The sequence below is a fragment of the Stigmatopora argus genome, chromosome 10 (assembly GCF_051989625.1).
Source record: "Stigmatopora argus isolate UIUO_Sarg chromosome 10, RoL_Sarg_1.0, whole genome shotgun sequence".
NCBI classification, from domain to species: domain Eukaryota; kingdom Metazoa; phylum Chordata; class Actinopteri; order Syngnathiformes; family Syngnathidae; genus Stigmatopora; species Stigmatopora argus.
Genome location: NC_135396.1, coordinates 12,704,123 through 12,730,630, shown reverse-complemented (window position 1 = coordinate 12,730,630; position 26,508 = coordinate 12,704,123). Strand labels below are relative to the sequence as shown.

General features: G+C 39.5%; 3 protein-coding genes across 3 annotated transcripts in view; 2 read left to right on the top strand and 1 right to left on the bottom strand.

The window, feature by feature from the left end:
• dpf1 (double PHD fingers 1) overlaps window positions 1–10,827 on the top strand; it is a 36,241-nt gene extending 25,414 nt beyond the window's left edge. The window contains exons 9-12 of the mRNA XM_077611393.1: window positions 2,195–2,314; window positions 5,934–6,046; window positions 7,555–7,636; window positions 8,992–10,827. Of these exons, the coding sequence (XP_077467519.1) occupies window positions 2,195–2,314; window positions 5,934–6,046; window positions 7,555–7,636; window positions 8,992–9,062 (386 nt within the window). The 3' untranslated portion in view covers window positions 9,063–10,827. The remainder of the gene's footprint in view (window positions 1–2,194; window positions 2,315–5,933; window positions 6,047–7,554; window positions 7,637–8,991) is intronic.
• A 4,775-nt stretch (window positions 10,828–15,602) lies between these two features.
• LOC144083677 (endonuclease domain-containing 1 protein) lies at window positions 15,603–21,986 on the top strand. The gene is made up of 6 exons (XM_077611674.1): window positions 15,603–15,612; window positions 17,924–18,009; window positions 18,093–18,193; window positions 18,410–18,524; window positions 20,067–20,223; window positions 21,595–21,986. The coding sequence occupies exons 1-6, from the start codon at window positions 15,603–15,605 to the stop codon at window positions 21,984–21,986; spliced, it is 861 nt and encodes a 286-aa protein (XP_077467800.1).
• On the bottom strand, window positions 21,345–25,429 carry LOC144083737 (homeodomain-interacting protein kinase 2-like). Its single transcript, XM_077611768.1, has 2 exons — window positions 25,014–25,429; window positions 21,345–23,576 (listed from the first exon to the last, which is right to left on the bottom strand). Exons 1-2 carry the CDS (start codon window positions 25,114–25,116, stop codon window positions 22,342–22,344), a joined length of 1,338 nt encoding a protein of 445 aa, XP_077467894.1. The 5' UTR covers window positions 25,117–25,429; the 3' UTR covers window positions 21,345–22,341.
• Window positions 25,430–26,508: the final 1,079 nt, after the last annotated feature.

Genomic DNA, 26,508 nt, shown 5'->3' with positions numbered 1-26,508 from the left:
CAATGTTGAGACATATATAATATTACACAAAATCTTATATGTACTAGTGATGATATGGGATATCACATTTAGAATCAACAAAAGTACACACCAGGCTTTCATATCGTTTGCCTTCACAGGTTTGATGTAATCCAGGTAATATATTCCAAAATAAAAAGCTGATGCCACCAAGATCTCATATCTGTTGCAAAAAGATTATTAAAATTGTGATACGGCTAATCAGTTTCATAAATTTTAGGTTACACGAGAACCCATGGCTAGAAAAACTCTTTAAATCCACCTTTAATGAGTTTTTTTTTAAATATTAAACATGCAGTGGTGTTTTGTACATTTAGGTGTAAAGCAAATTTTAGCTTTATTTTATTATATGTATATAAATATATCATTCTTTTGATCAGACCTTCCTCATCTCATCTCATTTTCCGAACCGCTTTATCCTCATTAGGGTCGCGAGGGGTGCTGGAACCTATCCCAGCTGACTCCGGGCCAGAGGCGGGGGACACCCTGAATCAGTGGCCAGCCGACAGACCTTCCATTTAAAAAATAATAATAATTATGACTCTTACGCACTACGTTTAGTTCTTTTTTGTGTGCACAGAGTAACCTTGCTAAAGGCTCCAGGGGCAGTTATACAGTAATTCCATGCTATCTCGTGCTCTCTGTGTCTTTCTTTGACGATCTTGATCAAACCCTGTGAGTTACAATTCCACATCTCTCCTTTTCTCAGTTCCTCTTTTTTTCCTCACCCTCTTTTCAATCACATTACCATGCTCTCCGTGACCCCTGCCCCCCTTCTGGCCAAACAAAATTCCACCATGACCTCCCGCATGTGAACGCGTGCAAGCACTTGCACTCACATACAACCACAATTGCATGCTGTTGTTTTTTGTGTATCTGTGGGCTTATCTTTTGCTTGCCTTCACAACAAATGGGTTCTTTGCTGTGTCAATGTGAATGCTAATATATTGGCCACTGTGAACAACACCGAAAAAATCTTTTGAAGGACAATATTTCGCAGAGGTCATGTGATTGCTTCCATTAAAAGTGTTATGCAATGAACAAGCACAACATTAGCGAAGACTCTAATCTGCAGTATTTGAGTTTTAGAGTAGACCGCTTAGCAGAGCTTGTGGGTTCATCATAGGAAGGGCTCTGTGCCCTCTGGTGGTAGGTGGACATGACTAGATGTTGAACGCATAATACACAGGTGTCAAAGTGGCGGCCCGGGGGCCAAATTTGGCCCGATGCATCATTTTGTGCGGCCCGAGAAAGTAAATCATGAGTGCCGACTTTCTGTTTTAGGATCAAATTCAAATGATGATAGATGTACATTACATTTCCTTATTTTCCCCTTTTTAAAAACAATCACTGCAATTTTTTCATCCATTTTTTTTCTTTTGTGTTTTTAGTTCAAAAAGCGTTTTGTAAAATTGAAAAATAAATATAAAAATATTTTCAGTTTTCCACTTGAATATTGAACATAATTTAAAAAAAATATTTTGTTTCCATTTGAAATGAAAAACATGATTAAAAGAAATTTTCCATACTAAGAAAAAAAAGCTCAAATAAAAATTGCTTTAGATCTATAAAAACGGACTATTAAGGTCTTTTGATCCAGTTCTTTTAATCAAATTTTAAAAAAATCAAAATATTAGATCTAAAATGGTCCGGCCCACATGAAATGGCGTTGACGTTAATGCGCCCCGCAAGCCAACCCGAGTTTGACACCCTTGGCATAAGAATAAAATAAATAAATAAGGCACATAAAGGATGGCAAGACACAATCGTAGGTAAAAGGAAGGAAAAAAAAATCATTCATGCATTTACTGTACTGCTTATACTTATATTTTTTGGGATGTGGGAGGAAACCTGAGTACTCAGAGAAAACCCAAACAGGCCGGTGAAAACATATAACCTCCACACATAAAGGTCAGAACCCACCAGGGATTGAAACTTTGATTTCAGAACTGTGAGGTGGACGTACTAACCGCTTGACCATCGGGCCACTGAAAATAAAAGCAATTGAACCCGGTAGAGAGTGGTTAGCGCATTGGCCTCATATATCGAGTGTTCAATCCCAGGTGGGCGCCATACTGTGTGGTCTTTGCATGTTCTTCCTGGGCTTGTGTGGGTTCCAATCCAACATGCAGAAAGACTCCCCCTAACCCGGCGTTCTTCTTTCTCCATCTAACAGCCAAAAAAGCAGCGGATGGCTCTGTCATCGTCAATGGATACTGCGACTTTTGCCTCGGCGGCTCAAAGAAGACTGGCTGTCCTGAGGACCTAATTTCCTGTGCAGACTGTGGACGCTCAGGTAGGGCAAAGATGAAGGGGATGTTAAGAAGGACAAATGTGGTCCTCTGTTGATGCACAGTGAAAACCCCTTGCGAAAAGCGTCCTTTGCTCATCAGAAACAGCATAGAGTCTGCATTATAGACGATATGCAAATGAAGTAAACACATCTGAATATTTTATAAAGATGGACCATACCAATGTTTTTTAGCCCATCTACAACTAATCATGTACATCAGAACCATATGGCTTTGAGCGACTCTACTTTTGGCGTGTTTTAAATGCAACCCTGAACGCACAAATCAATCTAATTTTATGTTTTTGCCACAGTATAGCAAAGCCATTGAAACGATTTTAAAGTAGTTCCCTTCACAACAAATTAAATCCAGTGAAAACAGTGTTTTTTTAGATTTAAAATGATGAGAAACACTAGGTTAAATTATTATAGAGTGGTGGTACATACACAGTTTTTGGGAATTTAACTACCACTTGGTGATGATATATTAAGCCAGTTTTAAACAGACGCATTAAAACATCAGCATTAATAACTTGCCGATTTGAATATATGTCCCACTATATCACAAGTTTTTTCACAATAATTAAATGATAGAATCTTGTCAGATTATTCAAAAATAAATTATCAAGACTCAAACAGATGTATCACTACTGAAATTCTACCATAAAAATAATTTATCAAACAGTTTGCCTCTGCATAGTTGAAACCAATGATGTAATTGACGGCAAGGATTTCAGCAAAGGGCGTACAATAATCGAGACTCATTATCTTTATTGTCCAAAAAGTTGGATTACAAATTTGAAAGTGGATCAGAAGAGGAATTAAGTACCGAAGAATATGATACAAGTTCAAGCCGGGGCAGCCCAGTGGGTGAGTGGTTTGTGCATTGGCCTCACCGTTCTGATACCGAGGGTTCAGTCCTTAGTTTGTTCCCAGTTTGTATGCTCTCCGCGGGCTTGCATGGGTTTTCTCCGGGTGCTCCAAATATTCCACATCCCAAAAACATGCATGGTAGACTGGTTGGACACTCTAAATTGCCCCTAGTTATGAGTGTGAGCGTGAATGGTTGCCCGTCTCCTTGTGCCCTGCGATTGAATGGGCACCGATTCAGGGTTTCCCCCACCTGGTGCCCGTAGTTGGCTGGGATAGGCTCCAGCAACTCCCGTGAGCCTTTTTAAGCGGTATGGCATTTTTTTGTGGAGCAGTTTTGTCAAAGCTGGTTAAGGCATTGTTGTTTTGGTTGATTCCAACTTTTTATTGGAAACACGTCATTTGTCGATTAGTCTAAGCCAGGCATGGGCAAACCGGTCCTCGAGGGCCGGTGTGGGTGCAGGTTTTTGTTCCAACCGATATAGCACAGACAGTTTAACCAATGAGATTCCTGCAGAAAACAAGGGAATTTAATATACATCTATACTCTTCATTTTAATTTGACCCTAAAACAGAAAGTCGGCACTCATGATTTACTTTCCCTGGCCACACAAAATGTTGCGGCCGGCCAGATTTGCCCCCCGGGCCGCCACTTTGACACATGTGATCTAAGCAGTCTTCAGCTTTGATCAAACAACACGTATTTTATTATATTATATAGTCTCATCTCATTTTCTGAGCCGCTCTATCCTCACTAGAGTCGCAGGGGGTGCTGGAGCCTATCCCATCTGACTTTGGGCCAGAGGAGGGGGACACCCTCAATTGTTGGCCAGCCAATCCCTGGGCATGAGGAGACAAACAACCATTCACCTCTCACACTCATACGTAGGGGCAATGTAGAGTGTCCAATCAGCCTACCATGCATGTCTTTGGAATGTGGGAGGAAACCGGAGTACCCAGAGAAAACCCACACAGGCCTGGGCAGAACATGCAAATTCCACTCAGGTGGACCAACCTGGATTTAAACCCAGGTCCCCCACTGTCAGGCCGACGTGCTAACCACTCATCCCCCGGGCCTCCCCATAGTATATAGTATTTTATATATTTTATTTATTTACAAAGAAAAGGAGTACAGGTTGTGGCTCTGTATAGTCCAGTCAATTGAATTCAGTAAGATGATAGTGAGACTTACTGTGGCAGGCATACACACATTTTGCATGTGATTGTTGATGGGCATAAGCTTAATTCAGTACAAAAAAACATGTACTATATTTGATTTAAGATATTTGCTCTTTCTTTGAAATAAACAATACTTACAGCCGTATGTATTATGTGTGAAAATCTGATGATAAAACAAAATTACTAAAGTGAACAAGTGAACTCTTAAAAGAGATGACTCATCTTAATTCACAAATTTATTCGAGCCAAGTCAACAAAACATACAACTGATGATATGCCAGAAGCCAAATTGTTACTAAACATGGGTAGGTTTAATTGGTAAACTTGAGAAATTTAACCTTGTGCTGAACTTACTCATTTTCCATTTGTTTTTAATTGCACTACATTGTATTATGGATTCATCTCAGGAATATGAACAAAACGATGATGAACTGTACTTTTTCCACCTCCATTGTATTGATGAGTGGAGCATGTTTTTGGGAGCATATTTTTTTAACTATTCATCAAATAGCAATGAGTTAATGTAAAAAGAAAAGAAATAGTAGAGAAAATGATCCGATGTTCTCTTGCTAGCTCATTGTTATGAAGATACAGGCTCCAAATTAAAACACACAATTTCTTTTCATTTTTGCCAATGACGTAAAAAACCTTGGTTTCATCTTTTTTTTGTCTGGAAAACAACAAATGTTTTGATTCATATTGTACGTTGCATGCATGTTCCATAAAACATTGTTTTTTTCTGATTGAATGCTCTTCTTACATGAATTTTGGTTGTGCATAGTGAGCAAGTATGATGTTGTTTCATATACCATTTATTATCTAATCAGTCCATTTGTGGTGTGAATAAGTGAATCTAAAATACTGTAAATTCTTGAAGCATTTCTATATGCACAAATTGTTTGCAACAAGTTTGCTGTTTTTTCCAATTGATTTGATGTGCAGTATGTATATGTACAGAATCTATTGTCAAGTCAATGTTTCTTTCTATTTAAAAATAAAAATAAATAATATAAAAAATGTACGTGATTTGTAATGAAAAGGCTAAAGCATGCAAAACACTGGTATGGTCCTTTTCTTCATTTGAGAATAGAGTAGAGTAAGTTTGGATCAACATTTTTAATAATTGAAATCATTGGAGGAGTTCAACCAATTATAAAGTAGTAGTAACAAAAAGTAAGAAAGAATTTGTAAACGTTAGCTTTGGAAAATTTAAAAAATAAGGAGAATGCGGAAATGTTTCAAATTTATTACCAAACATAGACGGATCATTTTTCAAAATGTACATTTTGATTCATATGCCTCCACACAAATTCCTATAAATTATATAGTCAGTTAAACGATGCAGAACAGACGCTATCAGAAAATAATGTCCAGTATTTAATGAAAAAGGATGCTCACGTCAACACTGTTTAACATCTCTCAAATCGGAATAAATCATTTTGGAGAAGTCATCATCCAATAAATAGCTAGATGGCTGGACACGCTCAAAGTACACATAGTAGTGGTGAAATTTGTGTGGGCATGTGCGTGCCGGTGTGCATGTGTGTGCGGGCGTGTGTGTATGTGGCGAACCCAGGCCACCCCTCCTGTCTGCAGTTCACAGTGAATATGACAGCTGCAGTGAGGACTTATCGCTGGCAGTGCATCGAGTGCAAGTCCTGCAGCCTGTGCGGCACCTCCGAGAATGACGTAAGATTTCACTCCATTGGCAATTACAGGAAAATGTCACCCACAATTAGGAAAGCACTTTACAGTAATGTCATTTGGTCAGAATGGAACATTTGCCAAGCAACAGGTATACCTGTTTTGTATACAAGTGTAAACCTGCTTTTATGTGGTCCTTCTGGGTACCATATTTTATGATTGCATAAAGGTATAGTAAATACTTAGTCATGTGTGCAGTACAGTGGTACCTCGACATACGATCTTAATCCGTTCCGGGACTGAGATCGTATGTTGAGCTTTTCGTAACTCGAGCGGACGTCTCCCATTTAAATGAACTAAAAACAAATTATTTCGTTCCAACCGTCTGAAAAAACACCAAAAACAGAATATTGGATTGGATTTTTTTTTATTTCTTCTAATTCGCCATCTATTAACAAAGTAACACATAACTAGTGGTTTATTAGTAATAAAATGTGTTTAATAGAAGTAAAATTAGACGCATTTCGCAGAGGGTAGAGACAGGGACATACACGGAGGCGGTGACGGGGTTTGTTCGGGGGGACTTTATCCACGGCAACAACGCACTCGTAAACGAACAAACAAATTTAAATTAACTTGGATTAATATATACAGACACACTCAAACATACATTTAATGTAACTTTACACAAAACTTAATTCTATTTTTTTTTAATTTTTTTTTTACCTTTGTTCTGGGCGGGTTAGCTGTTTGCCACGCCTCCACCCTCACGTTCGCTATCGATGGGCTGTTTGCTGTTGCATTCCCTTCAAAATATTCCGAAAATGATGCACACAAATGTCCTCACAATAGGATAACGCACGACCACTTGCCAACGAGAAGTAGTCTTGAATGAGCGATCGCAGAAGCTAACAGGCTAAGGAAGGAATAACAACCTACCCACGTATTGATTGTGGGTAATGAAGTTTTATTCTGAGAAAGGGTGCCATTGGCTATCGGTGTTGTGTGCATGAGTATACTTCATTACCCAGAAAGCCCTCTTTTTGCCCGTACATTCGCGTTGTGCGTTTCCTGGTCGATGCGTAGGAGAAACTCGTCTGGATAAATCGTTCAGTGCTCGTAGCTATCTGTTATACACGAAAGAGATGCGGCAAAAAAGACAGTGCACTACAATGATAAACAGCCTCTCATGTCATGGCCACCTGGCTTGGTCGCATCTCAAAATTTTGATCGTATCTAGGGCGAATTATTCGATGAAATTTTCATCGTGCCTCGAGCATGTCGTAGGTAGAGCTGATCGTAGGTCGAGGTACCACTGTATTTTCAAATTTCATTAGCCATTTCAGTGAATAGTTTATGTTCCTCATCAACACAAGGCTGTAAATATTCACACATTCCCATCCTGTCCACACGTACAGATATTTGGTAATCCAAAACTGGTTTACTGTTCATTGCAACTGTTGAATTGTTATTTATTTTCATTCAAGGAAATTCAACTTTGGATAAATGAGTCTGTATTATTGTTTTAGAGAATTTATTTTTTCCCCTTCCAGGATCAACTGTTATTCTGTGATGATTGTGACAGAGGCTACCATATGTACTGTCTGAGCCCTCCTATGTCTGAACCTCCAGAAGGTATGTGATAGCTTTACTACTCACTTGATTCTACTCCATACCAGCTCACTCAGTTAAAGTTAAAATGTTAATCTAGTTTGAACTGACACTTTAAGAATTCGACCCAGCAATTGTTCATCAATTGACTACAACGTTTAACAATGGAAATAAAATGTTAGCTCTAATTCTGACACAAAAACAGAACCCACAAGAATGTTTTACCGTATTTTCTCGCATACAAACCGCCCCGCGTATAAGCACCACCTTTAAAATTGCCTTAAAATCATTGAATTTTACAATTTCTCACGTATAAGCCGCGCCCTGATTCACAATTTTCACCTCCGTATTCATAGTTTTCATCGGGAGTACAAATGTGTTACTTTGAAGGGAAAATCTTAAGAAGAGTCGTTGCACATGGTGTTTCTGAGATACTGTACATTATTAGGGTCAATATCACAAGGAAGTTAGTAATTCATCCAGTAATTGTTGTTTTCTTACTGCAAAACAGAAAATAACCAACAAATAGTAAATGTTAATTTGCGGTAAGGTCATATCACATCATGCTTTGCCTGCTACTGGTTTTCTGACAGCGTATAAATTTCTCCAGACAGGTTTTATATTTCCTGTTGCGTTTGGGTGTAATGAACAGGTATCTTCATGCATTTTGAACATTCATTCATTTTCCATTGGTGGAGCTTATCCCAGCCAATTTTGGGACACCCTGAATTGGTGGCCAGTCAGTCGCAGATTACAAGGAGACAAACAACCATTCACGCTCACACTCATATCTAGGGGCAATTTAGAATGTACAACCAGCCTACAATGCATACAAACAGGAGTTCCCAGAAAAAAAGCAACACAGGCACAGGGAGAACATACAAACTCCACACATTTTATTTCGTCGAATTTTAGTGTAAATTCATCCGCATAATCTGAGGCTTTTGAAGTTGTTGTCATGGAAATAAGTTAGAAACATACTACATACTCTGTTTCCATGGCAAAGAGGTTCCTTGGTCGTTTATAAGTGGTGTCAGTAAAGTGCCACAATGATTGTCAACCATGTTCTGGTCCCACGTCTTTTAGTTTACACAGAACACAAGAGTGGAATTTTCCAGTCATTTACTTAAGTCTCAGTGCACCAAATGTATTGTTACATATGCTGCACTGTTGATTCTTAATTAATGTCACAAATCCCAAACCCATACTAACCTACTTGTCAAATCTCTCCCATCCACTAATCTCAGGCCAAAATGTGACACTGACATCCAGCTTTCATTTACAGCATTACTTAACACGCTGAAATGAGGGATTAATTCAAAAGGCTTTACAATAGCAATGATTGAAGTCACCATTTGTTTGTGTTTTGGCTGTTTCAGGAAGCTGGAGCTGTCATTTGTGTTTGAGACACCTGAAGGAGAAGGCCTCAGCCTACATCACCCTCAATTAATCTGGAGAGTTTTGAACGCCTCATTCTCTCGGCTTTTCGTCCTGTCACAAATATTTCGGGTCGCCTTCGCTTTGCGACCGTGGGACCTCTGACTCAGCCCAGGATCTGGCAACTTCATCTGAACATCTAATTGAGAGCAAACCAGTAACTTTTGACATCCATTTGTCACTTACAATGCTACACAAGCTCCCTAACTCAAAAAGACACAAACAAAAATATACTTTTATCCTCTGGGGCAGAAGAATTCATCAGCCTGGATTAGGTTTGCTCACAAGACACACACTCCAGGCTGCCAACGACACTTTGGAGGAATACTACTCCACCGGCGCCCCCTTAAGGGCCCTCAAAAGAGCCCTAATGATCTTTGGCTGCAACTCATTGAAGTAGTGAGCAAGATTTAACAAGACAAAGAGGTGCAAAGCAGAGGACATGATTTAGAAAATGACAACACGGTATCTTTTACTCATAAAAACTGTGGAAAATGAATTTTTAAGGCTTACGCAATGAACTTCAGTGGAATCTTCCTGGGCCGAGCAGTTTCCAGTTGTACAAAATTCGGACTTGTTGAAAAAATAAAATCATGAAGACAATTTAACATCTATGTAAGTGTGGAGCTTGCTTGAACCACTTACTGATTTCATGATGGATTATGAAGGCTCATAGTCTCCAGTAAATATCAACATTGAAGTGGATCTTCTCAAATGAACTGCCTTTGGACACCATGATTTGGGATGACAGTTTAGGATTAGGAGCTCTCCAAAAAATACGTCCACTTCTGTGAGACAGTGACTGTGAAGCCAACACATCACTCACTACGTGCTTGTGTATTGTCAGTGTGTTGAGAATGTAGGAGTTTCGTGTGGATTACAGTTTGTCTGGCCTTTTTTAGGATTCATTTCTATTATCGCTATTTTTCATTTGCATGTCGTTATTTTGATTGTTTGATAAATGTATTTAATTGAACTCGAAGAGGAAGCACACTTAAATCGCAATAATGTATTTGTGATGAGCAGTTTGGGCCAAATTTGGGGTGTTTAATGGTGTATGCGTGCGAGAGTCCGAGTACTGCAGTAGTTGTAGCTGGCTCCACACTCAATGGGAGCTAAGTCAAACATTGACATTTGAAAAAGATGGATGCACCGGTAATTTGAATGTTCGGAAAAACACTTTTTTTTTCTGTTTATGGATTCCAGCGGTGATGCACGTGAGACAAAATCATTTTTTTTAAATGTCATAAGTTAATGCACAAGTACTTCTGTGCAAAACCAAATTCAAATAACTGAATCTTGGAGTTCTCACTGTGACACACATTGCCATTCCATAACACAAGTTGTCAAGTGATACATGTTTTTTTTCTGATGTCATCTTACTTCTCTACCTCTTTTCTTTTCTTATCATAAAATACTCAATATTCAGGGGCTCAAGTGTGAAGGAGATCCTTCATTAAGATATTTTGTCTTTGTTATTCATTCTACTCTGCGATAACTAATGTCATTTTATCAACATTTTTAAAAAATATATTTGCAACAACAGATGCCCTGTGATTGGCCTGCGACCAGTCCGGGGTGATTGGTCTGAGTTAGGCTCCACTGCCCTGTGATTCTAGTGATTTTAAGCAGTGCAGAAAAATAAATGATAACCCCTCCAATAATCTATGTCTACTTATTAGCAGGCCTGTTATGGGCAGCTGTAGTTGCCTCAAAATTCCTGCCTAATTTCCATTTATATAGGAGAATAACATACAGTGCACCAATGTTCCCTCGAATTTTTTTGTTTGTCTGGGCAGGCAGAAAGACAACCTCCCTGAGCACACTGAGTACTGGTGTGAGCAACATCATCATTGCTCGCTATGGGCACACACCAGTATCACACCTGCCATAAGGAGGTGCATGTCTAATACACATAAATGATTTAGTAATAATAAAATGTAATGATTAATATTTATGAATGGGCGGCCCGGCGGATGAGTGGTTTGCGCGTCGTCCTCACAGCTAAAAAAGGGGGATTTTATTTTGTGCGCTCCATATGATTTGCTGTGTGCAAAGAACACGAGAGTAGTGCGCAATTGCGCATGTGCGCAGCTTAGAGGGAACATTGCAGTGCACCACATTAGGGGCGTGATAATCAAAGTTTCATTGACGCTTCATGTCAGTAGACAGTTAAGTCTCATTTTCCCTGCACAATGAACCAGGAAAAACCAGCATGTACATAAGTGTCCCTCCACCAGAAACCATACAATGTTTCATTAAGGAAAACTTGCATATATTTTGCGGAATCTTCTATTGATTAAAAAAAAAAATCAATACCGAGCCAGTGCAACGCTCAATTCCATTTAAGCGGATGATTTTAACCAGCGAATGCATTGATCCAATTATTTTTTAGCTTAACGCTTTGTGATGTAACATGTCTTTTAAAGAATGGCAACATAATTTACATTGTATAGTATTGTGCAAGAGTCATAAGATATCTTTCCATGTTTTTAATTTTAAGTAATACTGTCCTCAGTCTTCGGGCAAAAGTCAGACAAAAGGAACAACAACAACAAAACAATTAGGGATGAACACCATCTTAGTGCTGCATTTGCGTGTATGTTCATTATTTGGTTTTTTTGTGTTTCGGGTTTATGGTCGGTGAAGAACCAACTGTCAGTGCTATTATCACACTGGGGGCTGTAGTTACCATTTATGCCATAAAGCCCAAATGGTGAAAATGTAATTGTACATCTGGACCTTCATCGAGTTCTAGCTTGTTTTGACTTTTATCTAAATCAGTGGTTCTCAAACCTTTTACATCGAGGACGACCTCAAAGCGACTTTGACTTTTTGACTACTATCACTATGGACAACATTAGAAGTAGTGTAAAATAAAAAGGAAATAATAATAATGCCCTTGGATTCCAGCGGGTAATGGTAGTGTACTTAAACAATTGATTCAATAGGTATCCTTACCTTTAAAACTTGTGTTCCTAAATATTTGAAAAGAAGCCGCTGTAAAAAAAATGAAATGTTCATCTTTTGTAGTTGAACTTGAATACAACTTAATTGTACTACTAAAACAAGAAAGGCATTTGAACATTCACTAATTCAGTTAATCGCTCATGTACCCCTTAAAGAGAATCCGGGTACCACTGTTGGCACTCATTTCTATTTTTATTATTTATATTTATTTTTATATTTTCAGAACCACTGTTCTAAATACAAATATACTAATCATTACAGTGTTGATGTTTTTAATAAGGAATGAGCAGAGGCAAAAAAAAACTAAAACCATGTTGTAATTTCCTGCACTGCTGCCTTATTTCATTTTTATATTTCCCATAATTTTGCTCTCTTAGTGCACATCAACAAGGCTCAAAGAATATTCCTATTCTAAAGTTAACTAGAGTTAATGCGCTGTACTTAGTTTTATTATTTCCAGTGTGAAACACTTAACAAATAGCTAGATTTCTTTTCATGAAATTAATAAACATGGCCGTCAAGCTGCGTGGAAAATTTCATGTTGTCATGAAAACAATTTTGCATTCATGTTTCAGCAATTTGCACAAAACATTTATATTTATTTATTCATGTATTTATTTATTTCAACATTTGAATCATACTTATGGTACTTTTGTTCAAAATCTCTCCAAGTTGTTTGAGAAAAGGTCAAAATGGAGGCCTGGCTAAAGCCACAAATTAGTCATCTCATATGAATTATTAATTTGAGTCGAAATAGCTTATGATAGTTTGATTGATGTGAGTTGGAATGTTTGCATTTATGAAGATGGAATAACGGAAAAGCCTTTAAAATGAAAAGATTTCCTGGCACTTAATGGTGGAGTCATTTTGATTGTACTTTGTGAGAAGGATACGGCAGCCATTTTGTAAGATGGGCATCATGTTATTTGTGAAGTGAATCTTGGCTTCTCTTGTAAATTCTCATTCTGTAATGTTGCTTGCACTTTTTCATTTCCCAACCAAAAAGATAATTGTAAGATTTGTAAGTACTACATGTGTGTGTGCATTTATTATTTTTGTATCTTTTTTTCCCCTTCCACTCGGATTGTCTTCTGAAAATTACCCTGAATAAAATGTTTTGATTTGTATTTTCTACCATAAGAGGAAGATGAAATCTTGGACACTTTTTAGTCTCATGCTGACATTACTGCAAATTGTCTGTAAATTCAAGTCTGCATTTTTCTTCCCTTGACTCATTTTTTTTCATTAAAATGATGAGAATGACAGTAATGTGTTTGTGTTGTCCATTTACAGCCATTTCTTTGTGTGCTTGGACTCAAAACATATATAAATGCCAGTTACTCTGTGTGGGCAAATGCTCCTCTCAACATATTTTTCAACACAGTGTCAAAGTAAGGGGTAAAGAAGACAATCTCATCTCATTTTTTTAACCACTTCATCCTCACTAGAGTCCCGGGGGCTGCTGGAGCCTATCTCAGCTGACTTTGGGCCAGAGGCAGGGGACACCCCGAATTGGTGTCCAGCCAATTGCAGGGCACACGGAGACAAACAACCATTCACACTCATTCCTAGGGGCAATTTAGAGTGTCCAATCAGCCTACCGTGCATGTCTTTGGAATGTGGGAGGAAACCAGAGTACCCGGAGAAAACCCACGCAGGCCCGGGTAGAACATGCAAACTCCACACAGGTGGACCCGTGTGCGGTCGTTTGTTCGCCGATCTTTTGGTCGCCGTCTTTTGGTCGCCGGTCTTTTGGTCGCCCGGACCGCGACAACGGGCGACCAAAAGACCGGCGACCAAAAGACCGACGACCAAAAGACCGGCGACAAAACAAGGTAAAACAACACAATCTACGCATCAATAAAAGCCAACAATGGCCATGAGCAGTTTCACTGAGCCGACGTGTGAGTGTATAAGAGTTTGTATGTACATGCGTTGTCCCTTTAAGAAGCTACGTCAGTCAGGGTCTTAACAAGTTCTCCAACAAAAAACAATAAAAGTCCGGGAAATTTGGAGCTTTTCTTTAGCCTAATAATTACTAGGGCATTAAGTATGACTAAATAGTAATTCGCAGTTTGTATTTAGGGAATTTGAGCAACAATTTAAATGGTAATTATCAATAACCTTCCAGGTGACCAAAAGACCGGCGACCAAAAGATCGGCGACCAATCGACCATATACCCCCAGCTGACTTTGGGCCAGAGGCAGGGGACACCCCAAATTGGTGGCCAGCCAATTGCAGGGCACACGGAGACAAACAACCATTCACATTCATACCTAGGGGCAATTTAGAGTCTCCAATCAGCCTACCGTGCATGTCTTTGGAATGTGGGCGAAACCAGAGTACCCGGAGAAAACCCACACAGGCCCGGGTAGAACATGCAAACTCCACACAGGTGGCCCGACCTGGATTTGAACCCAGGTCTCCCACTGTGAGGCCGACGCGTTAACCAGCCATCCGCCGGGCGGCCAAGAAGATAATCTTTCCACCAAATAAAATACCAATGATTTCCTAGAAGAATGAATTATAAATAAGTTCTACTATTTGGTAAATTTACATTGCTTCTATGATTTATCGGATCAGCCTAAAATACACATCGGATCAATAATGACAGCACGTAGTGATGAAAATAGACAATGAAACAGTACCACTTCTTTCCAAGATTCTTTGAAAGTATCAAAATAGCCTTCAGATTTTTCCAAACACTTCTAAAAAATCTGCACCAAGGAATGGTTTTAGTGTCTTGACTCGTGACTTGAATTTCTAAAAAAAAGGGCAAAAGCATGGTCTGCAACTGCCTTCTTTTTTTTTAAACCACTGCAGAAGAGAGCACGCTTTGCTATTCAGTGCAGGTCCACTTTTTGCTCTTTGTGATGTACTCCTGCAGACGAGACATTCATCACAGAGCCTGTGTTGGCCAGACCCGACTGAGCAACAGCAGCGGGGTGCAGTTGAGCTGATCAACCATTCCCTTTTCCCTTGTCTGTCTCCGTCCACAATTCACATGCCAAACTGCATCCTTGCAGGAGAGTAAAGGTGTTTTTTTTTCATATGATATAGCCTTTGAAAACATGTTTAAATTTTTCCTCCATTTAATATTTGTAAGGCCTCCAACCTATCCCAAACCGTCTAAGCCCAAGCACACCCTTGCCTTCCAACCCTTTCTAAAACCTTAGAAAACCCCATGCCTGATTGGATTCAGCACCCTCACATGCCTTAACACACACACACACACACTGACACACACACACACACACACACACAGCCTGGAGCCACCATCAGCTCCATCATGCTGACCTCAGTTTCCCTTTGATAACTATGAAAATATTTGTGAGTGTGTGTGTGTGTGTCGTGTGTGTCTGTGTGTGACTTACCAGCCAATTACCACATCTCCCAGACAGACTGAGACTGCCAATCCTTTGCCAACCAATCAGAGAGAGCCAATGCGGCACGAGCCTGGGAGGTGGTTTCTATGGTAACCGGAAGGTCTGTTTGCATGGTGGCTGATGGAGGAGTGATGGATTACTGTAATGGGATGGACTGGGGCAGGGGGTGCTAATAGGGGAAGGTGAGGATGCAGCCATGGAAAGAGGTGAGGGTGGAGAAAGAAAGAGAGGAAGAAAGATGGGAATGTTTTAAAAATGGGGAGGGGTGCTGCAGGATAAAGAGTCAGGAAGACTCATACATAAATATGTTGAAAATTAATGCATCTGAAATGAAATGACTCAAAAATGAAAAATGAATGAGGCTGGACAATGAGAGAAATGCAAGGAGGAGGGGATGGAGAAGAGGTGGTTTTTTTTATGTGTGTTTGTAGATTGGTGGTGGTGTCTTTGTGTGTAGGTGTGTGTTGGTGCTGGGTAGGGTAGGGTGGGGGGTTTTCATCAGTTTGGGAATTCACATTCTGTATTTTGCCTGGTGGAGATGGAAAAGTAATTGTGTGATTATTTTAAGGTGCAGCAAAAGAAATTCCAAACCATGACTGGAATTAAAGAAGTTCTCTTTCATCTGCAGATGTAATAATAGGGAGATGTTTATTTTAAAGGAGTGGAGAACATGTCCTATCACAATGCTTTTATGCGAGAAAAAAAAGATAGCCTACTGTAGTTTTAATATAAAAGTCACGAGAATTGTTCGAGAGCTATTAACAGAATTACACTCATATCACTATTGTTATAATTGATTTATGTGTATATTATTCATTCATGTTTCTAGGTTTGTGTCATAGTTGCAGTTAATAAGATTACAAAAAACAGTGTATTCCACTTCTATACAATGAAAATAGTTACTGCATGTTTAAAAATTCTTGTTAAGACAGAATAAAACTGATTGTTGTTATTTTAAATGTGATGTTTTGTAGTGAAACACATCGAATTGTGCAGATTCATCCATGATGTCTTTAGTCAGCAAATCACTGACTGAATTTCAAGCTTTTTTTTTACTGAAATCAATCAAATCAAATTGAACACTCAATGCTTTGCTTTGTTTTGATTTACCGTGGTTTGATGGATTACACTTTTTTGGATCAAGCATTATTTTTTCCAATGGTTATTTTTTTGTTCAGACAGTTTGAAACCTTGAACTGAGACAAGCTTAGTCATTAGTTTTAATAACACAGCTCAACAGACTGGATCATGAATTTGTGGGGTACATTTTTTTGGGTTGAGGAGCACTTGAATGATCTGCAGTCACAATTTAAAATGGAAAAAGACTAAGCTGGTGAAATAGAAAAAACAACAACAACACACGCACACACACACACACACACACACACACACACACACACACACACGCACACACACACAAATCAACACTGCAACCTAGAGGTAGACCTAAGCAACATCCCCACTTTTTTTTTCATTTCTCTGCCTATGAGGTTAATGTTGTTACTAAAGATTGAACTGATTTTTCTCTCCTAAATTTGCGCCTTTCTGTTTTCAATACAACGTAAAAGTTTTATCATTCAAACGAATTGCCACTGATTTACATTTCATTATACAGTCTGTCCTTTCTTTATTGTCATATTTACACGTGGATAAAAGTAGCAATGAAAATTATATGGATCATTAAGCATTCAAATAATTTTGCGCCTTAAAAGGAAAGTAATGTAAAGTTATTACATAACGCAAAGACAGTAACAACTTAATGTCCCCTCGCCTAGTGTCTCAGTCAGATTTGCGTTGTTGCTGGGTATTTAATGTGCAAAATGAATACAGAGCAGAGCAATGGGAAAATACAAAGCTGATTAAATAAAGCCCAGTTGACTTTATCTATTCCCTATGTTCTCTGTTTGTTTTGTCTCGCCTCCATGACTCCCTTTGGCTTCGTTCTAAATCAACATTATTCAACCTTCAGTGGGTACTTTTATATCAATTGTCCGTCAACAACCGAATACATTGAACTAGATTGATTCCAGAAGGGAAGCAAAAGTTTATCTTTCATTGTGACTCCACTTACTAAAAATAAATGAATAAATTATGATGAATATAATCCAATACAATACAGTGAATGAGTCTAGTAACTAAACTCAAAACAGTACATTGAACTGGACTCTAGTTGAAGGTCAATTGAAACAAATGTACTCACTGAAGGCTGAATATATAGTAATATAATATATATTATATATTATACAGCATTTGTGTTGAAGTACACGTATACATACACATTATCCTCACATGCTAGCAGGATTTGAGATAAAGTTTGCAAAGAAGGTCAAAGGTGATGCAAAGTGATATATATATACAAGGGTGTCCGTCTCCTCAAGCCACACGACTGCAGGTGACAATTCTGAGTGACGCGTGGTGAGTGGAAATACACACAAACAGGATAGTTATAAAAAAAATACTCATTTGTGAATCAGTACTTGTTTTAAATGTTTCATGTTTTATTCTCTTAATCCTCAGAACCAGAAATGGGAACTTTTACATCTCTGTGCACCCTTCTGTCACTCCTATTTTTTGTACATGCAGACATTGTGGAACAATTTGAGGCATGTGACTTGTATACATTTCTTTAATAATAAATAAAACAGTTTATAGATTCTGATTTATTTATGTTCTTGTTGTTCAACAGGATGTGCCTGAATGCTTAAAGTATTTTTATAAAAGCAAAGTACCAAAATGGGGGGCGTCAACACCTGGAACCAAGCATCTCTGTCAGCGATTTGCCAACCGGTAAAATGTATACTTCAACTTCCAGACAACATGCTTAGTTAAATGTTATAGATGTCAATTAGAAAGCTTAGATAACAATTTTGTGGTACTTTATCCGAAGTAAGTTTAATTGCAATCATGTGACCTGATAGATAATCTCCTCAACACAGTGTCACAGGCACAGAATTTGTTAAAAATTGTGTTCTCAATATATAAGGTATCTCTATACATTTGCAGGTACCATTTTGCCACATTGTATGACACAAACCATCGCATTGCAGTTTATTCTGCATACGTGTTTGAGCCTAGCAATGGAGGTGGCCGGGAGAAAAGGTGGTTTGTTGAGCCTCAGGTTAGTACTTTCTGAATAGCCATGCACTATAGAAAACATGTATCGTTAATGCAGGACTCACCAATATTGTTGTTAGTGACACATACATGCCGATCAATCCAAAGGGATATCAATTGATAGGGATTTGAGAAATTGCATATTTCCTCCAAGAATCTTTAAAGGGGAAAAGTCATACAATTATGTTTGTTTCTATTATCATACAGTGCACGGAGAAATAACCTCTCTCTACCCCATATTTTTTTTCCCACACTAACTGCAAAAGAGCTCCCAGATTTAGTTTGCATTTTTACCCCCTTTATCAATAAGTTCTCAAACATTGGTGACTAGAGCACTCAAAACGATTTGTTATTTGTCAGAGAGAGGATATAGCACATGTGTCAAAGTTGCGGCCCGGGGGCCAAATCTGGCCCGCCGCATCATTTTGTGTGGCCCGGGAAAGTGCCGACTTTCTGTTTTAGGATCAAATTAAAATGAAGAGTATCGATGTATATTAAATTTCCTTATTTTCCCCCTTTTAAATCAATAATTGTCATTTTTTTAATCAATTTTTTTCTGTGTTTTTAGTTCAAAAATCATTTTGTAAAATCTAAAAATATATTTAAAAAAAAGCTAAAATAAATATTGTTTTAGATCTATAAAAAACTAAATATTCAGGGCTTTTAATCCATTTATAAAAAAAATCGAAATATTATATCTAAAATGGTCCGGCCCACGTGAAATCAAGTTGACGTTGAAGCGGCCTGCGAACCAACCCGAGTCTGACACCCCTGTGATATAGGATCCCACCGAAAAGTCATTTGTAAAAACTCACGAAAACTAGCTGGGATTAATGTCACAAGGGTATTGAGTCGAATATCATCAATCTACTAATACATTGAGTATTGGGGGCATTATTTCATAAGAGTGCAGTGGAACCATCAAAAAAGTCTGTTTGGTAGCAAAATCTGACTGAACATCGGCAGCACAATCTTTAGCAGACGGCACGTAGCAGGGTCATAGCCTAGCAGCCCATCTGGGGCCAGACTAGACCTGCTTTTCATCAATGAAACTCAAGAAAGCAAGATACCTATTACAGACTCCTGATGCCTGTCTAATTTATAGTATTCCAGCACGAAAACCCCAGAGGTTCGCTGCACAATTCTCACCCACACTCGTCTAAGTGCATCTTTTTTTGAGAATCACAACATAGTTTGTCCTTTGTGGTGAACAGTTCACAGTGACCAACAAAGGCTACTAAATGGCACTTTCTACTTGCATCTCCCTAATCTCACGTCAACACCGAAAATGAAAGAGAATGCCCAAATGCGAATTGTCGCTCACGACCGGTGAGACGGATGAAAAAAATCCAGAAAAAACACTATGCCGCTTTTATTCTATATATTTTTTTATATCTGGGCATCGTTTTTGCCATGAAATTTCTCTTTTAAAGCTACTGTGTGCGTTTTAGTCTCCCTCTTGGTTGGATTTGGGCATTACAACAATAAAACATGTTGAGGGAAGGAAGTTTTTGTACAAAAAAAGGGGACTTTGATGTTCTTCTAGCTGGTTGATAAGTCCTGGCAAGGAGAAATGGTGGATGGTTATCGGCTGGGAAAAGACCACCCTGGGATCTACTTGGGACAGAAACAGGCTCTCAACGAGGACTACACACACTCTGGCTTTGACAGAGGTCACCTTAACCCCAACGGGCACCATGCCGGTAACGTAATGATTTTCAACCATTTATGAACATAAACAAATATTTTTTTAGCAGCTTAGAGGGAAAATATTCTTACACTTGGCTTCTTGATCAACAATATTTCTAGTACATTGACATATCCAGAAAATATAATCAGTTTTCCACAGACAATTCTTGTGAGATACATGCACCGTCTTTTCCAGACTCTAATTTGCCCTTTTGTCATAGTTTGGTAGGGCCTAAAACTATATTCAGGTCTAAAATATATGATTGCTAACACACCTTTGATCGGTTGGGCCAATCAATGTCCTATCAACTTTATTTACCATAGGTTAACTCCAAGTAAATTGTGGAAACTTCTCAAAGATGATCAGTGAAAATGAGATTAATCTCATTTCACATTTGAGCTTTGTGCCAAAAGCTTTGAGTACTTATGGCACGTGTCAAAGTGGCAGCCCGGGGGCCAAACCTGGCCCGCCGCATCATTTTGTGTGGCCCGGGAAAGTAAATCATGAGTGCCGACTTTATGTTTTAGGATCAAATTAAAATGAAGAGTATAGCTGTATATTAAATTTCCTGATTTTCCCCCTTTTGAATCAATAATTGTAATTTTTCTAATCATTTTTTTCTGTGTTTTTAGTTCAAAAATCATTTGAAAAATTTGAAAAGACGCCATTATGGAATGTTATGCATATAATTTGGAGAAATTAAATGAATTTATTCCACTTTGTATTGATGCTTTAACAAAACAAGTATAAAAAGCGAAGCGATGTGAAAACTTTTTGAATGTACTGTATCCGGTCAGCACATCGGCCTCACAGTCCTGGGATCGAGGGTTCGATCCCAGGTCGGTCCTCACTGTGTGTGGAGTTTGCATGTTCTCCCCAGGCTTGTGTGGAGTTTTTCCGAGTACTCCGGTTTCCTCCCACATCCCAAAAACATGCAGACTAGGCTGGTTGAACAATCTAAATTAATATTAGTTATGAATGTGAGTGTGAATTGTCCATCTCCTTGAGCCCTGCGATTGGCTACCCACCAATTCAGAGTGTCCCCTGCCTGGTGCTTGTAGCTGGGATAGGATCCAGCGCCCCACGCAACCTTTGTTTGAAAAATGAATGAATGTATCTAGTCGGAGTCCTCCGTAGCCTGCAACTGACATATCATCCATTCTCATATTCAAACATATGGTTATTTAACATGAACATAAAATAAATAAAATGCCCATTTGGAATAGGAGTGAAAAACAACAAATACAGCGAGCTCGTACAATAAGTTGGGCCCAACATCAAAGAATTAAAGCAGACATGCTATAACATATTTGAAAAATGCAGTCAATTGTTTTCTTCAGCTTACATTTCTCCCATTTTTTTTCCTTCTCTCACTCCTTGACAGTTCCTGGACGCAACTCCACGTTTACCCTTACCAACGTTGTTCCTCAGAACCCCAAACTTAACCAGAATGCATGGAGAATCCACGAGTCTCAGCTGACTGACCTTTTCCGCGAAAAGTGTTCCAAGGCCTATGTTTTAGTTGGTGCGGTCCCTTCTGTGGACAACTGGATCGTCAAGAACAATGTGAAGCGTGTCAATATCCCAGAATACGTGTGGAATGCATACTGCTGTGTGGACAACAATGACAGGCCCATTCAGAGCGGAGCTGCCACAGCTAAAAACACAGATGACAACCTGGTTAAGAAATTATCTCTGGATGCATTTGGCAAGTTTCTGCAGCAGTTCTCAGATCAAGCAGTTGGAGAGGTTTTCCACAACAACTGCAACCATTGATCTGTTTTTACCACTTCCCTTAGATATATATGTACACTGAAATACAATTCTGAAGGCATATTTCAGTAGTAAAGTGATAAAATCATTCCCTTTCACAGCATTGTGGGTGTGCATCAAGTTACTCCTAACAAAAAAATAAAGAACAACATCTGTTGATCAGTATGTCTTCCTTGTATTGATACATTTTTGCATTAGTGCAATGTCAATAAAGCGATTCTGATTCATGCTTAGTGCATGAGAATTAGCGTTCACTGTGTGAACTGACACCGACCACAAAACATTTTATGACAAAGGTCACAAAGAAAAATCATTCCCTAACTAAAAAATTAAAAAGATTGTTAATCGTTAAAGCTTGTTAGTCCAATAACTTTGTCAGGCGACAGAATGCAGAGTTCATTCGCTGTAATAACTTGCGAATCCTCTTCAACATGCTTTTGTTGGTCTCAAAAGCAGCCTTTGCAACTGAGGAAGGGATTTCCTGTGGATGGAACAACACTTCTCTGTCTGTAAAATGGCTAAAGCTGACACCGTCGGACAGTTTTCCCATCGTGATGAAAGGATGCTGCAGCGCTTGTGAGGCAGAAATTCTCTGATGCCCATCAAGATGCAACATCTGTTTGAGTAGGTCCAAGAAAGTCTTCCTGATCTCCAACTCATCGTTTTCAATCTGTCCCTCGGGGAGCAAATCAATCATTTCTTCCAGGGGTTTAGGAAAGTCTTTGCAAGTGTCCTGTAATTTGGCTTTCACATTGTTTTCCGCTTCAAACTCCTCTGGTGTCATGAGTCTATATCGAGAAACTCCAACCTCCCCATCTTCAGTAAAATAGTTTTTAGTGTACTTTCCAGTGTGAAGCAGGTGGTCGTCTGGCTGGCCCAGGACGCAGATAATATGCTTCATCATTTGATATTCACAGTTGACAGCAAAGAGGTTTCCGGCCAGGAAGAGGAAGGCCATGATGCAGCCAACGCTCCATACATCGATTTTCTCATTGTAAGGGAGGCCGAGAGTAATCTCTGGAGCTCGATATCCTACTGGTTGAATTTCTAACCCTTGCTTAATTTTAGACACTGGAATCGCATTGCCAAAATCAATCAGTTTCACCTTTAAAGGCTGTTCATACCTATTAACAATCATTATGTTGTCAGGTTTGATGTCAGTGTGCAAGATTCCAAGTCTCTTTAGGGTGACCAAGGCCGATAGTAGCTGACAGGCGATGACACGGATTTCTTCCAGAGACAATGGCTGACGTTGTCGCTCTTCAAGCAAATAGATGAGATCGCAGTCCAATACCTCAAACACCAAACATATGTTTCCCTCATGGTCAAACTGTTCAAAGAACTTGACCACGTTGGTGCTATCTGCGTCCAGAACGCTGACCAGCTTCAGCATAGACAGCTCTTTTTCAGTGTCCTGTTTGACAGAAGGGTCATTCTTTAAGATCTTAATAGCCACAATCTCTGACGTCTCCAGATTTTTGCAGACTGCCACTTTCCCATAGCAGCCTTCACCGATAAAATCCAGGACAGAGTAAGCATTGGACTTGCTGTACAAGATCTTCCCGGTCTTGACTTCAAGTCTTGTCATCTTCACTGAAAAAAATAAAGAGGACGCGACTCTTAATAAGGAGGCAAGATGACTAAAGACACAATTATTTTGTGAGGAGAATGCTTTTGGATCTGTTCAGGGATGGAGCGTGTGACCCTTGTCAATCAATCAATCAAAAGCCCTTATTGTTATTATACAACAGCTGCGTATAACGAAATTAGTGGTGCTACTCCACAAAGTGCGTGTTTCCCAGTAAAACACACAAATAAGTAATTTAAAAAGTCACGTCCGGGCAAGGTAATTCTAAAATATTGCACAATCTAAGATATTGCACATGTTATTGCACACCCCGAAGTTATTGCACAGAAGGGATTGTGTTTCGTGCTAATGCAAGTTCAGAGCCCTGATGGCTCTGGGAATGAAAGGAAAAAATCTGTGAGGATGAAGCGGTTCATAAAATGAAAAAACAAAGAGTTAAATCATTTTTTTTATTTTTTAAGAGAACCATGTTTTTGGGGGTTTTGTGCTTCATTTTCATTCATTCATTGCCGGAGCCTATCCCAGCTAACGACTGAATCAATTGCCAGCCAATTGCAGGGCACAGGGAGACGGACGGACAGTCACGCTCACAATCATACCTAGGGACAATTTAGAGTGCCCAATCATCCTACCATGCAAGTTTTTTTGGGAAAGTGGGAGGAAACCGGAGTACCCGGAGAAAACCCACACAGGCCTGTGGAGAACATGCAAACTCCTCACAGGTGGACCAACCTGGATTTGAACCCAGGAACCCAGAGCTGTGATTCCGACATGCTAAACACTCAAGCCGCCGGGCTGCCATCAACAATTTATTACTTTATTATTTATTTACCAATTACCAATAATATAAAAACACATACAATGAATATTCCAGCTCATTTTCTGAACCGCTTTATCCTCACTAGGGTTGCGGGGGGTGCTGGAGAGCCTTTCCCAGCTGACTTCGGGCCAGAGGCGGGGGACACCCTCAACTGTTGGCCAGCCAATCGCAGGGCACGAGGAGACAAACAACCATTCACCTCTCACACTCATACCTAGGGGCAATTTAGAGTGTCCAATCAGCCTACCATGCATGTCTTTGGAATGTGGCAGGAAACCGGAGTACCTGGTGAAAACCTACACAGGCCCGGGAGAACATCCAGACTCCACACAGATGGACCGACCTGGATTTGAACCCAGGTCCTCCACTGTGAGGCTGACACACTAACCACTCACACCACCGGGCCGCCCATAAAAAGAATATTAATAATATAAACAGAAAATAACTCTTAATATCTAAGTTTGCTTTTGAGGACCAAAAAGAGTCAAAGAGTCAACTTCAGAATAGCTGTCCACTGTCCCTGAAAGGGTGCAAATGGATAACAATAAAGGTTAATATTGATTGATTTTTTTTTAAATTCTTATGGAAACTTTTGACGCAATAGTCAAGCACGTGTGCTTACTTGAAGAAACAGATGCGGCTGAAGACTCCGAGCTGGTCCATGAAGACGTTTTCCAAACGCCCCTTTTGTTTTTAGGAGTGGGCAAGTCTTCGGAGGACTTCATGACAGACACCCAACTTTCTGCAACTGTTAAGGCTTTAATTAACCGGCGACGTCATACAAAAAAAAGAAGCTTTTTCTTCTGAAATGGTCCCTTTTGAGCCGAAAGCCGTCGTTAGTAGATTAGATCCCTCATATTTCAAGACGGCTAAATGTACACGTTTCAAATGGGAGCATGTACATAGCATCGCTGATTTTAAATCATGACTTCTGACCGAATTGTGGGCATCTGTGGACGCTAAATAATCCTGCATTCGTTTATGACGTCGCCTGGTGTTCGCAGGCTTCGTTTCTTTCAATTTGAACTCAAGTGCCGAAAGAAGTCAACGCTCACACCCGTGAAATTGTATGTGCACTATGTGACGTTTAAGTACGTGCGCTCTTTAGCGTTTTGTGTTAGAACGTCGATGGAGATCATGAGAATTTACAGTAACGGTAGATGTCTACCATATTTCTTTATTCCAAGCGTTTAATATTCGTTTTTCCCTAACAACATTTCTCCAGAAATATCGTTTTCCAGTTATGCTGTAATGTTCTGACTCATCCTGTATCCATTAGATCAGGGGTGGTGAACAAACTAGACACAAAGAGCAAGAAGTTTAAATTGTGCGAGTCAAAGAACCATACCACGCAGTGACCTGCCAAAACAGACACACACCCACACACGCACACCCACACACACACACACGCACACACACCCAGACACACGCACACACACACAGACACACACAGACACACACACACACACACACAGACACACGCACACCCAGACACACACCCAGACACGCACACACACACACACCCAGACACACACCCAGACACACACACACGCACACACACAGACATACACACACACACGCACACACACAGACATGCACACACCCACACACACACACAGACACACACACACACACACAGACACACACACAGACACACACACAGACACACACAGACACACACACAGACACACACACAGACACACACACAGACACACACACAGACACACACACAGACACACACACAGACACACACACATAGACACAGACACACACACACATAGACATAGACACAGACACACACACATAGACACAGACACACACACACATAGACACAGACACACACACACACAAGCGCACACACACACGCACACAATTAAATCCAAATTATTCACCAGAACCCTTTCTTCCCCTTACAAAACAAAATAAAGTATTTTTAAATCTAATATGATAAAAATATGATAAGAAACAAAGCATTCATTTTGGCTGGGAGCCGCATGCAGCTCGAGAGCTGTGTGTTTGCCACCCCTTCATTATATATTCAACTAAACACAGTAGTTTGTCATTGATTGTGTAATTACTGAGACTCTCAACGCTATATTTGGAAAATGTTTCTGCAC

Excerpts from the sequence above, each read along its gene's own strand:
- LOC144083677 (XM_077611674.1), top strand. Across the intron at positions 18,194-18,409 it reads TGTCAGCGATTTGCCAACCG|GTACCATTTTGCCACATTGT; the intron begins GTAAAATGTATA and ends ATACATTTGCAG. Across the intron at positions 20,224-21,594 it reads CCCCAACGGGCACCATGCCG|TTCCTGGACGCAACTCCACG; the intron begins GTAACGTAATGA and ends ACTCCTTGACAG.
- LOC144083737 (XM_077611768.1), bottom strand. The coding sequence starts at position 25,116 with ATGAAGTCCTCCGAAGACTTGCCCACTCCTAAAAACAAAAGGGGCGTT. Across the intron at positions 23,577-25,013 it reads AGCCGCATCTGTTTCTTCAA|TGAAGATGACAAGACTTGAA; the intron begins GTAAGCACACGT and ends TATTTTTTTCAG.